Source organism: Acomys minous, assembly GCF_964271855.1.
Source record: "Acomys minous genome assembly, chromosome: 15".
Taxonomy (NCBI): Eukaryota; Metazoa; Chordata; class Mammalia; order Rodentia; family Muridae; genus Acomys; species Acomys minous.
This window is the reverse complement of record NC_140497.1, coordinates 48,177,090-48,193,892: the sequence shown is the minus strand read 5'-3', so window position 1 is coordinate 48,193,892 and position 16,803 is coordinate 48,177,090. Positions and strand designations below refer to the sequence as shown.

Here is a 16,803-nt window from a genome sequence, read left to right as displayed (position 1 = left end):
CACAGAAGCAACTTGAATTCCAATCTCTCTGGAGTCCAAGAAAAAACATTGACACACTCTTCTAATCTCTTGCAATAATTATTTTGATGAGCATAAGCTTTACTGTAGCCACATTATACCGTATAAAAATTTGTCATTAACCATAACCAAACAATATTTTTCCTTTTAAAAGAATAATGCTTTGTACAGTACAGGGAATTATTTGAAGTCTGTAATATTTTTTTTCATTTTAAATTTAGCTCTTTCATTAACAAAAGCAGGACTAGACTTTAAGTTAAAGACATACATAATACTCATTGGGATACATTCATTTCAATGCAAATATAGTATTTTGACCCTCTGTGCCTGAAGACGGTGAACTCCTTGTATTACAAATGGAATGCCTCCTTCATACAACTATGAAATATCATGAAAATTCTATAATTCTGAAATTCCATGACAACTACCTCACTACAGCTGTATGTCAGAATCTACTGCATAAGAAGTAGTGTGCAAAGCAGCTTCGCCTACATACAAGTTTTCTTGATTCACTATTACAGTCAGTTTGTAATTATGCAAATATGTGGTACAAATTTTTAAAATCTTCTTTCTCCAGTTTCTGATGAGAGTCAACCTTATTTCCTGAAGTAGGGCTGACATTATGAACTCTTCTTCCAAGATATGATCTCCTTCTCAGCAATATTTTCTCATCAAAAATAAAGATCAAAATAGACCTGTAATATTCCTTGAAATATGGAGTGACACCTGTAGCAGTTCTATTATTATTAGTTTTGTTGTCCTTGTTCTTATTCAAGATTGCTTTGGCTATGATGGGTCTTTATGACATATAAAAGTTAAGATTATGTATTTCAATTTATGTGAATAATTGTATTGGAGGTTTGATGAGGATTGCATTGAATCTGCAGATCATTTTTATAGGATCGATATTTTCCACACATAAATGATACTAATCAATGATCATGGAATGGGCTTCCATATTTTGACATTTTCTTCAGTTTCTTTCTTCAGCATCTTTTTGTTGTTGTTGTTGTTGTTATCAATAATGATATTTGTGGTGGTTTGCATCAGAGTAGCCTGTATAGGCTCATATGTTTGAATGTTTGGCCCCCAGCTGGTGGAACTGTTTGGAAACAATTAGAAGATGTGGCCTCACTGGGAAAGGTATGGCAAAAGAGGTGGACTTCAAAAGCCCATGCCATTCCCAATTAGCTCTTTCTCTGCTGCTGGTTGCTATGACAACATGAGTTCTCAGCTACTGGTCCAATGCCATGCCTGTCATCTTACTGTCACAGTCCCTACCAGGATAGTCACAGACTCCCCACTGAAACTGGAAGCCTCCAATAAACTTTCCTCTATATGTTGCCTTGGTCATGATATATTCACAGCAATAGAAAAATAAATAAGCCAATATGGTTTCCCTGAATTCTTTATTGATATATTGATTGTTAGTATATTAAACGTTGCTAAATTCTGTGTATTAATTTTGTGTCTTGCTCTGTTGTTGAGTGTGTTTATCATCTGTAGAAGTTTTCTGGTGTAGCCTTTAGGATATTAATGTATACAATCATGTTATCTGTAAATATGAAACCTTTGACCTCTTCCTTTCTTATTTATGCCTCTTTTATGGCCTTTATTTATCATATTATTTCAGCTGAGACTTTACCATACAATAAATAGTGGATACACTAGACATTAGTGTTCTTGGTTTTTTTAATGCTTTGAATTTTTCGCCTTTTAAATCTCAAAGCAGATTTTCACTTGGCTGGTAGAATTTAGCAAGATTAAGATTATTAAGGCAGTGTGTGTTAAGTATGTTAAAATGGTGAGTTCACTCTCCATTTCTATCATAGCAGAAAAGAAGATACCTCTTAGTTGTTACTCAAAAAATATTTTAATAGAGCAGAGATGAAAAGTATAGAGGACTCTTACAGCATTAAAACTGCTGTGTGGGTTTGTAACAGAGGTTATTATGATGAGCATATGTTCCTATAAGCTTGTCTAAACCCAAATAACATACATCACCACAAGTGACCCATAGTATAAACTACGGACTGAAGATTATTATGTATCAAGTAGATCTATGTAGCACTCTGAAAGATACTGACAATGAGAGAGGATGTGCATGTAGGGGTGGAGATAGGAAGCATTATGGAAAATCAATATCCATTCTGTTAAATATGTTATGAATTTAATATTGACCTGAAGCAATATGTTGTTAAAATTTCCTTTTTCAGTAAAGATATATATGTATATATATAGTAATGGTAGCATAATATCACAGCTAAAGCTAAATGACTATTACTTTCAATATTTAAATCTTAAACACATCTAGGATTGAAACGTTAAAAAAAAAAAAAGATGCCGTGGCTGGAGAGATGACTCATCAATTAAAAGCAGCTGCTGATCTTGGAAAGGTCTTGGATTTGCCTCCCAGCACCCATGATAGTAGCTTATCCATCACTTCCAGCTTCAGGAAATCCAGTAGCCTTTTCTTACCTCCGAGGGCACAGGGACATACATGGTGCCCGTACATACATTCAAAGCACAGACACAAACACATAAAAGAAAATCAATAAAACCTTAAAAATCTGCTACCTAAAAGCTTAACATAACAAATGAAAAAATATTTGTCTATCATCCTGAGTCCAACATAAGACATTTTGGTAGAATCATGAGTTAAAATTTAGTATTTTTCACCTAATAAATAACTTTTATAATGGAGGTTTGACTGAAGAGAATGCTCTTTTAAGGTCATGTGCAATAAACTTGAGACCTTGGATGGTACCTGGAAAGGCATTTGTAAATGGATACACTAGAGCAATTTAGGTAAAAAAAAATGTGTTTTGTGGAGGTGGGTGTTTTGTCTCTTGAGAGAGTCTTACTCTGTAACCCAGGCTATGTGGAGTTACTATGTAGATGAGGCTGGCTTTGAACTTACATGTTGCAGAAGGGGATATTAGACTGTAGCACACTACTCTTCCCCAGCTAGCTCCAAAATAATAGAGACAGAGACCTTTTGGATTCATAAAAGCTTTAAAACACAGTAACTGGGCAGGTATCAACCCTCTAAGCATTTCGCTATGTCCCAGCTACACACCCGAGGTTACTCACCGTAATTGTTCCCTCCTTGGCTGCTTCTGCTCCATCACGCCAGCCCTCATGGCCACTTGCTCATTGTCCATACTGATTTCCTTTTCTCCAGCTTCCTTTTCTGCTTTTCTTCTCCTGCCTCATGGTCCCACAATGTGACCCTGACTCTAGGAATCTCAGCTCTGTCTACTTCTCTTCTGCAAAGCTATAGGCTCTCAGTGATTTTATATAACCAGTCAGAGAATATTGGCGAGTAACGTTTGCACAACACGACTTGGTGTGCTGTGCTCATCTGGGCAGTAAGATACTTACTGGGGGCTAGTATTTAACAATTGAATAAATAGCACCAGACCAACCCCAAAAACTCACATAATTATGCTGCCTCAGCTCCTCAAATGAAACTTGCAAAGTGGTAGAATGTCAAGTGTGAGCTACCATATCTGGCAGTTCTTACTCTAATGACATTTATCTCTATTGTGTAAAATCAAATCTACATATAACTGAAAGAAAGGGAGCGCTTAAGTGCTCCAAATCCGTTAATAAATATCTTTGTATCAATGAGTTAATACTCAATTAACAATAAGCTATGGCCCACCCAGTATTGTTCTGTTTAGTTGTTGATCTTTCATTAGACAAAGGGTACTAGCCTAACCTTGTATTCTCAAAGCACCAGCTCAGTGAATAAGTTCTCAAATCTTCATAAGCTCATTTACTAGGAGATAGCATTTTTATTTTCCAGATTCCAGACACACTAACAACAACTGTAGAAAGCTGACCTTTGGTCTTAATAATATATGATTGATAGCTTTCTCATGTGGAAGGTGAACACAGGGCACAGAGTCTGAAGTCTGGACCTATCTGAAGTCAGGTGACCCTAACACCTTCCCTATATGTTCTGCTATTTTCTTATTGTCAAGAGATGAGGCAGTCAGTTTTTTAATGTTTTCTCTGAAGCTCAGTGCTTTGGGTAAGTAATCTCACTCTTCTTTGTGTTCTTCAATATTTTAGAGATTTAATAACCCACATCCAGTTATTTTAAATTTTTTTCATATGATTTCAGGTTCACTTCTGTGGAAAATAAACCTATAATAGTGAATGACACTTATAATTCAGATGAATGGTCTGAATCCTTCAATATGTTTTTCCTGTTTCTATAAGTTCATCATCCATTCTTAAGAAAAACACTTTAGATGTGAACATAGTGGGAGCCACTGAATAAAATGCTATTTTTATATTCTATATTTAATAGACAATTATGACATGTCTAATAAACACCAGCATACTACAATAATTTAAACATATAGAATACATTTCTGTAGACATTTATACAGAATTTTTTGTTTAAACTTTCCATGTAAATGAGCACTTATGCGTTGACTTTTCCCACCAGGTCCAGGGAACTATCTTTCCAGCTCCAAACTTCAATCCTGTGATGGATGCCCAAATGCTAGGGGGAGCACTCCAAGGATTCGGTAAGCCTGGGAAATGCAGGCTTGGGGTATTGCATTATCTTTCTTTACCAGGTGTTACCATGATAGCATGAGTATAAAATAACTGAAGTTTTGAAGAAGACAGACGCAAGAATAAAGAATTAAAAGAAAATAATCGAAGACCATGATGCTGAAGAGAAATTACAATTAGGGCCTGAAGTGTGCTTCTTATATCTTCAAATGTTTCATTGTTGGCTCCCAGATAAATTTCCAAACCAGTACACTTGATCTAAAGTAACATGTGCTCCTGACCTCTGCCTTCTTTTCCTTTCCAGCATGATCCTCTTGCTACTTACTCTTGCAGCCAAATTGAGTGCCCTACTCTCCTAAATGGCTTTGTTTGCTCACTCTTCATAAATGTCCCCAATGCACTTTTTGCCTGAGATGCTACTTTGTTTCTTATCTGTTTCTGTACTAAGTTCTCTATATAAACACCCTTTTTACATGTTTCTCTGAGACTCTATCAACTGTGTCATTCTGGGCATCTTTCTTCATATCTCCTTCCTCCTTGATAATTATTTGCCTGGTGCTTTGTCCATTGCACCTGCAGACTGCTCAGTGTGTACCTACCTTGTGAAATTTGGTTTAACAAGTTGATGTTCATTTGGTAAGATCCAAATTTAGAAAAGGGATGCACAAAAAAAGAGGGAGGAAATGTTTAGTTTGTTTGTAATTCTTTAATCCTTAAGGTTCAATCTAAAATTGTTAAATATTCATGCATTTTCCTTTAACAAAATCCATTTTAAAAGACTTCTAAATAAGCAGGTGGATAAACACAGGCAACATAAGTGAGTACAGAAAAAAATTAATTCCATCTATAAGAAAGCAAACTCTTAACCTCAGGACATGATTACTTGCTTTACAGAATTTCTCTGTCTCTCTCTGTGTCTCAGTCTCAGTCTCTGTCTCTTTCTGTGTATTTGTCTGTCTCTGTCTGTCCCTGTCTGTCTCTGTTTTTCTCTGTCTCTGTCTCTGTCTCTGTCTCTGTCTCTGTCTCTGTCTCTGTCTCTCTCTGTCTCTCTCTCTCTCTCCCTCTCTCTCTCTCACTCCTCATACATGAATACACACTACAAAACTTGTGCTTCAATTATGAATACCATACCATACCATATGTTCTCTGAATTTGTCTCTAGGAGTTGAAAATCATTTCATATCTTTTAAACATCAATAATACCACAGAGATAAAGTAAGTTTTTTTCAGGCTCTGACTATGATTTTTCCTTTAAAACCAAAAGACAAAACAATCTGGTCACTAAAAAAAATTACCCTTTTTTTTTCCAGTTTCAGTTTTCCTGTCATTACAATTTGAGAGTGAAAATGTGGATTTCTTTTGACTGTCATATATTTTGCTTGTGATATTCAGGCTGAGGAATTCTAGAGCCTTTGGAGTTTTATGGCATAGTGTTTGGGGAAGCATGCCAGAGCAAGTACACAGTTTCACATGAGTTAAGAATCTGCCAATTTTGGTGATTTTGATCAAGTGCAATTGGAAAAGATAATTATCTATGTTTTACCCAGATATTATCATTCATTTAACTCTGGGAAAAAATGAACTCTAATCAAATGAAAATAAGTAGTTTTAGCAAAAGTTGTAGAAAGATGCTTAAATTTACATTCATTCAATATAGAATGAAATACCTCTGAGGTGTGCATTTGCTAATGATACAATTAGATTCTCAATTTACCACAATTAGTAGCTATTTATCTATATGTATATTCTGAGAAGACCTGTGTTTTTTAATCTTTAAGAATGTATGTTTTCCAAATCTCCATGTGACACTAGGTAACTGAAACAATTCTGTTGGAGGATATATGATCACTAGGTGAACCATGAAATTGTGTTATTTACTGGAAAAGCCCGCTTCTAGTTGTAGGGTGGCTCAGACCTAACACACACATATAATCCAAGATCTATCTGCTTGAATATTGTAAACAGGGTTAAATAAAATCAACCATAGGTCAAGAAGTGGAGGAAGCAATGAGTTGACAGGAAGTGAGTATAGGATTAGTAAGAACAACCATAGAGGGTAAAAGAAAATCAGGCAGACAGATAGAGAGACTCACAGGACATAGAAGGGACATGCCATTTGAGGAGGTTGTTGAAGACATCTTGGGAGAAGGAACATTGCTTCTGGGATGTGAGCTAAGGAGGAAAGTAAGCTGGGTGCTTTCTCTACCTCTCTGAGCTAGCAGGCTTTCACCCTAGCATCTGGCTCCTAGGGCTTTTTAAGTAAAATCAAACAATTGAGATTAAAAAAAAAAAAACACACCATACTTAACCTGTATCCCTAAGTCTTATTACAGGTGTGTACAAGTCCAAAGTAATCTTCTCTGTTGAGGTACACTCAGCTAAATGTGGCCATCTTCACTTTGAGGAGAAACTTTCTCAACATCACAATAATCATAGGATTTTGCAGAGATCAAAGTTTCTTTTGAATCCTTCTTTGGTTAGAATTTTTGTCTTGAACAGATGTTGTATTTTCTCAAAGGCCTTTTCTACATCTTTCCTTATAGTCATATGAATTTGCTTGTTTAAATCATCTATGGCTACCTGGTCTTCAAGTAGCTTAGTTTTACAATGAAGCTTAGTTGTTTAGGGGTTAAGGTGTTTTTAGGTCTAGATAGATGTTTTAAGTTCATAATGACAAGATGTGATAGATATTGACTTACATTCAGATTTTTAGATGCACCAGGATAGGAAACATTTTTTTCAAGACTGTCAAATACAAATAGCCAAAACACTAAGAATGTAACATTTATATAATTCCTGATTGTGTCATGGTTCTTCTTGCGATAGGTAGTTTATTGTATATATGTATAATAATATAAATGTGTAGGTAAAAATTAAAAAATATTGAATGAAAAAATGAAAAGATGAAAAAGTCTATGGCATAGATTTCAACCAATATCCAATGTTAGACCTGTGCATAATTCTTCATAAATACTGGTGCATTCAATTTTCTAGTGTTTTTTTTTTGGAGGGGTGCATCTTTTTTTATAAAAGATCTATGTCAGGAATTCTATAATGTCTGACTCTTGTTTGAACATTAGATTAATACTGCTTGGAATCAGATAATGATTCTAGTATGTGGAAGATATCGTAGACAACTGGTGTTTTTTCTTTTAAAACTTGTCAGATTCATTATTAAAACATCTAATATTATACTTTTATTCTGACAGACTATTAATTATTGATTCAATTTCTTTTATAGCTATAAGTCTATTCTTATTGCCAATTTTACTTGTATAAGTTAGATTCTATCATATCTTTGAATAAATTGACCCATTCATTTAGACGATTAAAATTTGGAGCATGGAGTTATTTATAATGTCCCTTTATCATCTCTTTAATAAAATAGAGGAATAATGGGCTCTCTTTCATTTATTTTGTATCAGTATTTTGTTTCTATATTTTAATTAAAACACTTTAATAAATTTTTTGAGATCCATTTAAAATTATTGTACAATATCTCATAAAGAGTAAGTGAACAGAAACTGCTCTAAACACTAATAAACAGAGAGTAAATCAGAAAGATAGTTTGTGTATAATCTCAACATCGCAACAAAAGCAGATGAGTATAGTAACCCAAAAAATGTTATGAATATAAGAAAAACACAGTGGAAATTGTTGAAAATCTTCCATTTACTATTTATAAATATTTTCAAAGTCTTCTTTCTCTTTCTAAATCATCAATCTTTCTATTCTATTAGATAGACAGAATGAATAAATGAATGAATGAGAGATATACATAGAGAGATAGCTAGGTGATAAATAAATGATAGATTAGATAGATATTAGGTAGATGATAGTAGATAGATAGATAGATAGATAGATAGATAGATAGATAGATAGATGATAGATAGATAGATAGATATAGATGAAAGGTAAGTAGGTAGGGAGGTAGGTAGAGAGATAGAGAGATAAATAAGAGGTAAGCAAATTATTTAAAACTCCACATTATAAGGCTAATAAGAAGATTTGTGTCTCAGAAGAAAAGAAGGCATTTATACTTCTGTGTTCTCTAAGATAATCACCCTAAGAAAAAAGAGGTCACTAGGCTTTAGATAAAAAAAATGAATGTTGGGCCGGGCGTGGTGGCGCACGCCTTTAGTCCCAGCACTCGGGAGGCAGAGGCAGGCGGATCGCTGTGAGTTCGAGGCCAGCCTGGTCTACAAAGCGAGTCCAGGACAGCCAAGGCTACGCAGAGAAACCCTGTCTCAAAAGACAAAAAAAAAAAAAAAAAAAAAAAAAAAAAAAAAAAAAAAAAAAATGAATGTTTACATTTTAGTCAAGCTGATGCAAAAGTTAAGGTTATCTTGTCCCCTCTATTCTGAACAGTCAGAAATAAAACACAATAGAAAACAATTATGACATATGACTCCTATGAGTATTGCAATGTGGCGTGTGATGTGATGTGAGGTGACATGATGTGGCATGACGTGGCTTAACATGACACTGTCATATGAATTAGTGGAAGGTGCACAGCACAGAAGATAGCCTAGGAAATGGATAAAAGAGACCATGTTCCATCCAGAGTTTGATAGACAACTTTATCTGACTAAAGTGTGCTTTCCTTATTTCCTTCTGGTTTCTCCCCTTTCTTTTGTGAGTCCTGTAGAAGCATCCCTGGTTTTATAATACATGCTCAGTATAAGCCTCATCTCTAGCTGTACCATGGGAAGGATCCAGGACTCAGTGACTACACATCAGCTTGAAAGTCAAGGAGCCTGTTTTTTCAGTAAGGCAGACTAGATAGAAGAAGAAAAGCTGTATTTTCTTTATCTTCCTATATTTCTTATGGGATTTTACTTAAACCAAAGGGAGGCAATGTATATGAATACCACTAATGGGAGTAGGAGAAGCATGTAGGAGCAATCAAGTGTTGCTATGGGATAGCAAATAGTATTTAATAGTAAAATTCTAACAAGGATAACACCTGACCATTGGTTTTAGTCCATAAATGATGGAGTCTTCCTAGATACTGAGTAAAAGCTCGTAATTTTCTATATGGTTCCTTCCTAGACTGCAACAAAGACATGCTGATTGACATCCTAACACAGCGCAGCAATGCACAGCGGCAGATGATAGCTGGGGCCTACCAGAGCATGTACGGACGGGTAAGACTTCCTCACCGTGACCTGTTTCTAGGTCAGGTGCTTGAGAGACAATACCCTTCTCAGAAAAAAATAGACCTATTCTTTTCTTCAGTCTCACTGAGCACAAACATTTTTGAACTCCCCGTTTGTTTAGAAAAACGGTCCACCTTGCTGTTACATGTTTTAAGGAATAAGAGCTCTATCATGGAAAGTATTTATGTATGAGGTATATTCAGACTCACGGTGACTACCTGTGCTTTTCCAATTCATACAGCATCCCACAAAAGAAAGATCGGGTAACCTTTTATGGTCCAATTAGGCTATAAGTGTTGGGCTGGGAATGCTATGTGGAGCTTTAGGGGAGGCAGAGAGCCGACTAATGATGACTCGGGTCAAAAAAAAAAAAATAACATCTTTCTCCCCAGATCTCTGCAGGTTCTCACCTGGCTCTATGTTTTCTTCTCCACAGCATGCAGGGATGGAGACCATTAAAAAGGAACTGACAGCTTAAAAATAGTTTAAGGCAATAAAACTGTCCATGTTTTAAAGTAATCACATTCTAATTTCAAAGTGAGGACCATTAAGGAGTCTTTGCTTTTGTTATGTATTTAAACCACAGACTCAGAACAAAAACTCTTCAGGCCAAAAGGGCTTGGAATAGCAATTACTTTGTCAACTGCACATTATTGATGAAACGCTCTCATGAAACTTTCTCTACAGAGTTAGTCCATATAAATTGGCTCTGCCTCTAAAGCTCAGCCTATGAAAAACCATGACACATAGCCCCGTGTTTTAGAATGGTTAATGATCCAGAAAGCTCTACAAGTAGATGCATTAGTTGAGTTCAGCCAAAGGAGGAGACAGATATACCTTTTATCCACATAAAACTGCCACCTTGGCTTATGCACCCTGAGCTAACTTTCTTGCAAACCATACGTTTAAAAAAATGTTCAAAGTAGGACAGGTGTTAATCTAATGTGATCTAAATGTACACAGTGCTAAACGTGAGGCCTTTTCTCAGGAACATTTTTTTTAATCCAAAGGTATATATAGATCCTAGCATTTCATACCGCAAGTTAATTTAGACCAAAGAACTTCTCTGTCTACCGAGGCTCTGCCAATATAATCATGCCAAAGCAGATTAAAACACGGCGTGAGTGCCTTAGACTCAAGGGATTTAAAACCCATTAAAAAATAACTTACACTGGAGGGAAACCCTTTTCACTAAGGTCTTAGAGCTGTTTATCCCACACTCTTGCTGAACAATTGGCATGTCATGGCTGATCGCTAAGTTGCTGAAGAAGCAGGACAACATAGAACCAGACTTTTCCCTCACCTCAGAAATACCACTGTCATTAAGTCAGTTGCCAGGCCCTGTCATTTATCACTCCCTCACATGCTTCTCTCTAGCTCCACTACAGATTCTTGATTTAGATCACCATGGTCTTCTACCCAGGCTAATCCTAATTGGTTCCTGCTACCCAACCTCTAGGCCCTCCCTCTGCTCCTTTCTTTGACTAGACCAGTCCATTATTCAGCTTAAATCTGGAATAATACAAAACCTAAAATTTCTCTAACATTTACTCTATTACTCCATCATAATTGTTTTTGTGTACACGGCACAAACCTGGATCCTTTCTTCCTTTCTCGTGATATGGAGATCTCTTTTGGAGGGAAGCATTTCTTACTTCATTTTTGTTTTGCATCTTCATTCTCTTCCTCCCTCCCATCCTCTCTCCCTCCTCCCTCCATTGCTCCTCCCTCTTTCTATCTCTCTACTTCTCTCCTCCTCTCTCCCTTTCCTCTCTTTCCTCTCCCTCTCCCTCCCCCTCCCCCTCCCCCTCCCCCTCTCCCTCTCCCTTTCCCCCCCTCCCCCTCCCCCTCTCCCTCTCCCTCCCCCTCTCCCTCCCCCTCTCCCTCTCCTTCTCCTTCTGCCTCTCCCTCTACCTCTCCCCCTGTCTGTCTTTTTTATCACTCCTGTTCTCTCTTGGACACCATTCTGTATCCCTCAGGAAGTGCTTGTAGTTTCGCACAGCACCCGTGCCTGCTTCCTCATCTTTCATGATGCTGGTTCATCTGTCCTCAGCAGCCTCGGTCTCATTGCCTTGGCGGCTGTTCCTATCAAACTTCCAGACACTCAACGCCTGCTCCTCAAATCCAGTAGAACCTAAGCCATGAGTTTGTTTTTCTCTGCTTCTCATTTCCAGTGTGCTAACTTGGAATAACATTTTTTCTGTCAGAGCTTAGTATAAATGTTTTATTTTTTAATTAATTTATTCATATTACATCTCAATTGTTAGCCCATCCCTTGTATCCTCCCATTCCTCCCTCCCTCCCACTTTCCCCTTACTCCCCTCCCCTATGACTGTGACTGAGGGGGACTTCCTCCCCCTGTATATGCTCATAGGGTATCAGGTCTCTTCTTGGTAGCCTGCTATCCTTCCTCTGAGTGCCACCAGGCCTCCTCATCCAGGGGACGTGGTCAAACCATGGGGCACCAGAGTTCATGTGAAAGTCATTCTCCACTCTCCACTCAACTGTGGAGAATGTCCTGTCCATTGGCCCTGGGCCCAGATCCGCCCATCATAATGTTCTTCTTGTAGGTTTTTAGGACCCTCTGGATAGATATAAATGTTTTCTTAACACCAAGACTGATCGATTGATGTCTGCTAGATGACTGTGACCTCAGAACTAGTTAAGGCTCCTACAGTAAGATGCAATCAGACTTTGGGTGCTCCTGCAAAGATGTCCAGCCTGCTATATGGTCTCAACTCTGAACTGGATGCTTTCCATCTAGAAAGAAAGAAAGAAAGAGAGAGAGAGAGAGAGAGAGAGAGAGAGAGAGAGAGAGAGAAAGAAAGAAAGAAAGAAAGAAAGAAAGAAAGAAAGAAAGAAAGAAAGAAAGAACCTGGCTTATTTTGGACCCTTCCTCTAGAACTCAGTTCAAGGTCTAAAATGTCATGAGTTCTTTATTTAGAGTATAAACAGGTCCAGTGAATTATATTCTGCCCATATACTTTCTACTGTCCACTTTGAAAATAAAGAGTAAATTTAAAGGAAGGCTCCTGTGTATCATCTGCTGTAGAGTTAAAATAGTCATGTTTGCCTTCTATGTCAATCACATATATTTTCATTTTCTATTCACATGAGTAATGAAGAGTTGACAGCATTGTTTTCTTGGGTGTGAGTACAGCTCAATCTGTGTTCCATAAATGCTTCCTGACTGATAGTTCACTTTAGTACCTGGCTTTGTGAAGTCATTGGCTTCATGACTGCCTTAAGCATAACAGAAACGGATCCTCAAACTCAACTGAGAAGGTGTTTACTGTGCCAGTTTAAAGAATGAGATTATCTGCGAGTCACTCCCACCATAGCAAGCATAGGCAATGCCACTGGACCAGGGATGGGGAGAAGGCTGTCCATCCACGACGAGCTTGACAGCCGGACAGTGGGTCTCAGTTTTCAGCTGTAACAGGTCAATTCTGAAACATCTCGATTTCTACCAATCATATTGAATCACAGCGTTGGTTGTGCAAGGCCAGGACAAAATCATCTGACAAAATTCTGCCTTCCACAGCCTCTCCTTAGTGTCCTTTGTCCTCAACTATGGAAGCATCAGAGTTGTCAAAGGCGGTGAATACCCCACATTCTTCAAGGTTTTGTTCAATGTCAACTACTCTAGAAAGGTTAATATATTTTGAGAATGTAACACACCCAAGGTATATATTATCCCCAATTACTCCTTTTCTTGTTTCCTTCTCTTTCTCTGTGTCTCTCTGTGTCTCTGTCTCTGTCTGTCTCTGTCTGTCTCTGTCTCTGTCTCTGTCTCTGTCTCTCTCTCTCTCTCTCTCTCTCTCTCTCTCTCTCTCTCTCTCTGTCTCTCTCTGTCTCTCTCTCTCTCTGTCTCTCTCTCTCTCTCTCTGTCTCTCTCTCTCTCTCCCTCTCCCTCTCCTCCCTCTCATTTTCCCTCTCCCTCCCTCTGTCCATAAGACTTATCATCTTAATATATCCATGTATTCTTATTCTTGTCCATGAGGTATCACCTCAGTGTGAAAAACAAGCTCCAGAAAGGAATATTTGCCTTATTCACCAGTGTGTCCAGAGCACTGATCACAATCACATTGAAATGATTGACAATACTGATGGAATCATGGTCCCCCAAAAGTATATGTCAGAGCCCTACCTTAAAATAGACATTTAACGAGATAAATCAGTGATATGAAAAAAGATTGATCCTTATTCCAGTGGGACTTTTTTTATAAGAAAAAGAAGAGACACTTGGGTGTGTGTATGATGGAACAGAGATAGCTGTGTACACCAGGGCTGTGGACCTCAGTAGTAGCCAAACATGCATTGCTAAGACTTTTGACTTTCTGCACAAGGATTCCTGAGACAGAAACTCTAATATTTAAGCCCATGGCATCCTGCTATGGTAGCTAGAGCTGTCTAGTTTCATTGCCACTCCATAAGATGTGAAGTATAAAAAGTTAATTCTTAAAACTTCCCTTGTTCTCAATTACACTCTCCCCTTTTATCTCTGAGCTTCATGGTTAAAATACCAATACCCCACATTCTATAAAGTAGTTTTCTAGAAATTATCTTATCTACTTTATAGATTTCCGTCCTTCCTATAAAAGAACTTCTTCTCCTTCACAACTCAATTCTTGTTTGAAAAGGAAAAATAGACATAGTTCTAGTCCAAAGGGTGAAATTGATTATATAGTTTGTCACAGATAAGTATTTTATAAATATTAAATAATAATTAAGATGAGTTAAATAAACCTCCTGATAAAACTGGGAAATTGACAGATAAGAGAAATAATTTCTATGTTCTAAAAATAAATTAAAATCTAAAGAATCAACGTTTCACAGATTCAGTAAATTACCTGTGCAGTTTTCTTATTGAAATTATTTCTTTTTAGAATGACATAGACAGTACCTAAAGGAGGAAGGAAGAACAAGAGGAGAGGGGCAGAAGGAAAAGAAAACTGGCACTGTAATTATTTCTCCATTAAAATTACCCTCACTGAGCCTCAGTTGCTCTCTAAGGAGGTTGTGTACTGTCGTACTTCTACCCACAATGCATGATTCCTGATCCTCTTAACCTATCAACAACACTGGTGTTCAGCTTGTCTATCATGGGGGCACAACTGAAATTTCATTAAGGTTTTAACCAGTCTATCACATGTGTGTAATGAACTTACTGTAGTTTTTAACTTGCCCTTTTTCCCTGATGAGGTGTAATGGAGGGCCTCTTTCCATGTCTTTGTTTATAGACAAGATGCTGCTTCTTTGCGGGTTAACAGTATGCATCCTTTATGTGTTTTTCTTTCACAATTTTGTCCTTTTTTATTGATATACAGGTATTTATATTTTTATACTAGTCATTTCTTGACACTATTCTAATAGACTGAAAATATGTTATTTAAAAATACAGTTCTATTTCATATCATAAGACTGTTATTTTATAATTATATAAAGATATAATTATATACCAATATATAATGTAGATATTAATTAAGAGCTGTGAAAAATGTAGGATTTTTAACTTGTTTACAAGTTAGCAAGTTAATCAGCCAAGATGACATGGATGCTGGTACAGAAGACCCCTGAATCAGAGACAATAAGACACTTCTGTACTCTCATTAGTAATGGTCAAACACGTCTCAGCTGTTTGCTCCCTGGACTACAGTTCTCAGGGATCAACATGAAAAGCATCTTCACATAGAGTGGGTTGCACTGTAGCCAAGAAACTATGAGATCTGGAAAACAAAATTATTTAAGTGGGCATAATGCAAGCCTGCCTTTGTTCATTAGGGAGTCCTTATCTCAGTCTTCACAAAGTTATGTAAACATCCTTAGAGAGGCAGATCAAAAGCAAGGCTGTTAGTGCCTCACTGTGCATAATATTTATAAATAGGAGGTCCAGAGAAAACTGCCGCTTACCTATAGTAACCCTAATTTCTACACAATTGGAACATTTGACAATGACTGGAACATTTTATGACTGTGCCGAATATAATCCACTCTTACTGGTCTGAAAAACAAAGTCTGAGAGATCATCAGTTTGTCTTAGTCTTCATTAAAGCTCCTTATAAAACAGGACTCTGCACAACACAGAAAAGTAAACTGTCATATTATTCCTAACAGTTTGCTCACTAGCATTAATCCCATGAGTTAGCAAATTCTACTCTATTGTAGGGATTACTCTGAAAAATCCAAATGACCATCTTTTCAAATTCAACACTGAATTTGTCTTGAATTTTTAATCTGGATCATTCAGTAGGCTGTGTTAGCTAAGAAATTGTTTTCACCTTGGCCATAGGTGACAGTATCACTGTCATCTGCAATAATTTTAGCTATTGCCACTGTGAATGTTTCCCACGATACTTTAATTTCGCACTCCAACACAACCCAAGGTAGCAAGGCAATGATCAGAAAACTATTGAATTCCATATCAGTAGCTCTTTTTTTTTAACCCTATCTCCAACATATAACCAAGATCCTTGGAATTGTTAATTGTAAGAGGGACAAGGTCATTTTCAGAAAAGTCTAAAAGCCATTATGCCCTTCAAAGAGACAATATATTCACCCCGGGGAGGGATAATTCTCTTTCTTTTAATTATTCTTATATAGTACAGGAGTGCAAGAATTCTGAGAGAGTGCAAGCACGTAAAGCAGAATCACATTACAATCCCTGTGCCCACTTTTGGTTCGGCTCCCAATAAGAGTAAGAGCGCAGACCAAACATTGTGGCCAGAGGTCGGCCAGGAGAAGGAAAGGCACAGCAGTCTCAGGAATGGTACTGCTAGAAAATCATATATTAGACATGAGTCTACTTAACCTTGCTCCCCCTCTGTAAGTCTATGGGATGCTTGGATTCTACTCTACACTTGAGGTTACCAAGAAGAGACCTGATACCCTATGAGCATATACAGGGGGAGGTAATCCCCCTCAGGAACTGTCATAGGGGAGGGGAATAAGGGGAAAATGGGAGGGAGGGAAGAATGGGAGGATACAAGGGATGGGATAACCATTGAGATGTAACAAGAAAAAATTAATAAAAAAAAGAGAAAAAAAAGTACAAACAGTAAACATACCATGGTCAGTCCAGAAAGCCAAAAAT

The 16,803-nt window shown here is 37.3% G+C and overlaps 1 protein-coding gene across 1 annotated transcript in view; it reads left to right on the top strand.

Moving 5' to 3' along the window:
* ANXA10 (annexin A10) overlaps positions 1-16,803 on the top strand; it is a 72,083-nt gene that overhangs the window by 23,254 nt on the left and 32,026 nt on the right. Inside the window, exons 2-3 of the mRNA XM_084759536.1 lie at positions 4,481-4,562; positions 9,604-9,698. Of these exons, the coding sequence (XP_084615662.1) occupies positions 4,481-4,562; positions 9,604-9,698 (177 nt within the window). The remainder of the gene's footprint in view (positions 1-4,480; positions 4,563-9,603; positions 9,699-16,803) is intronic.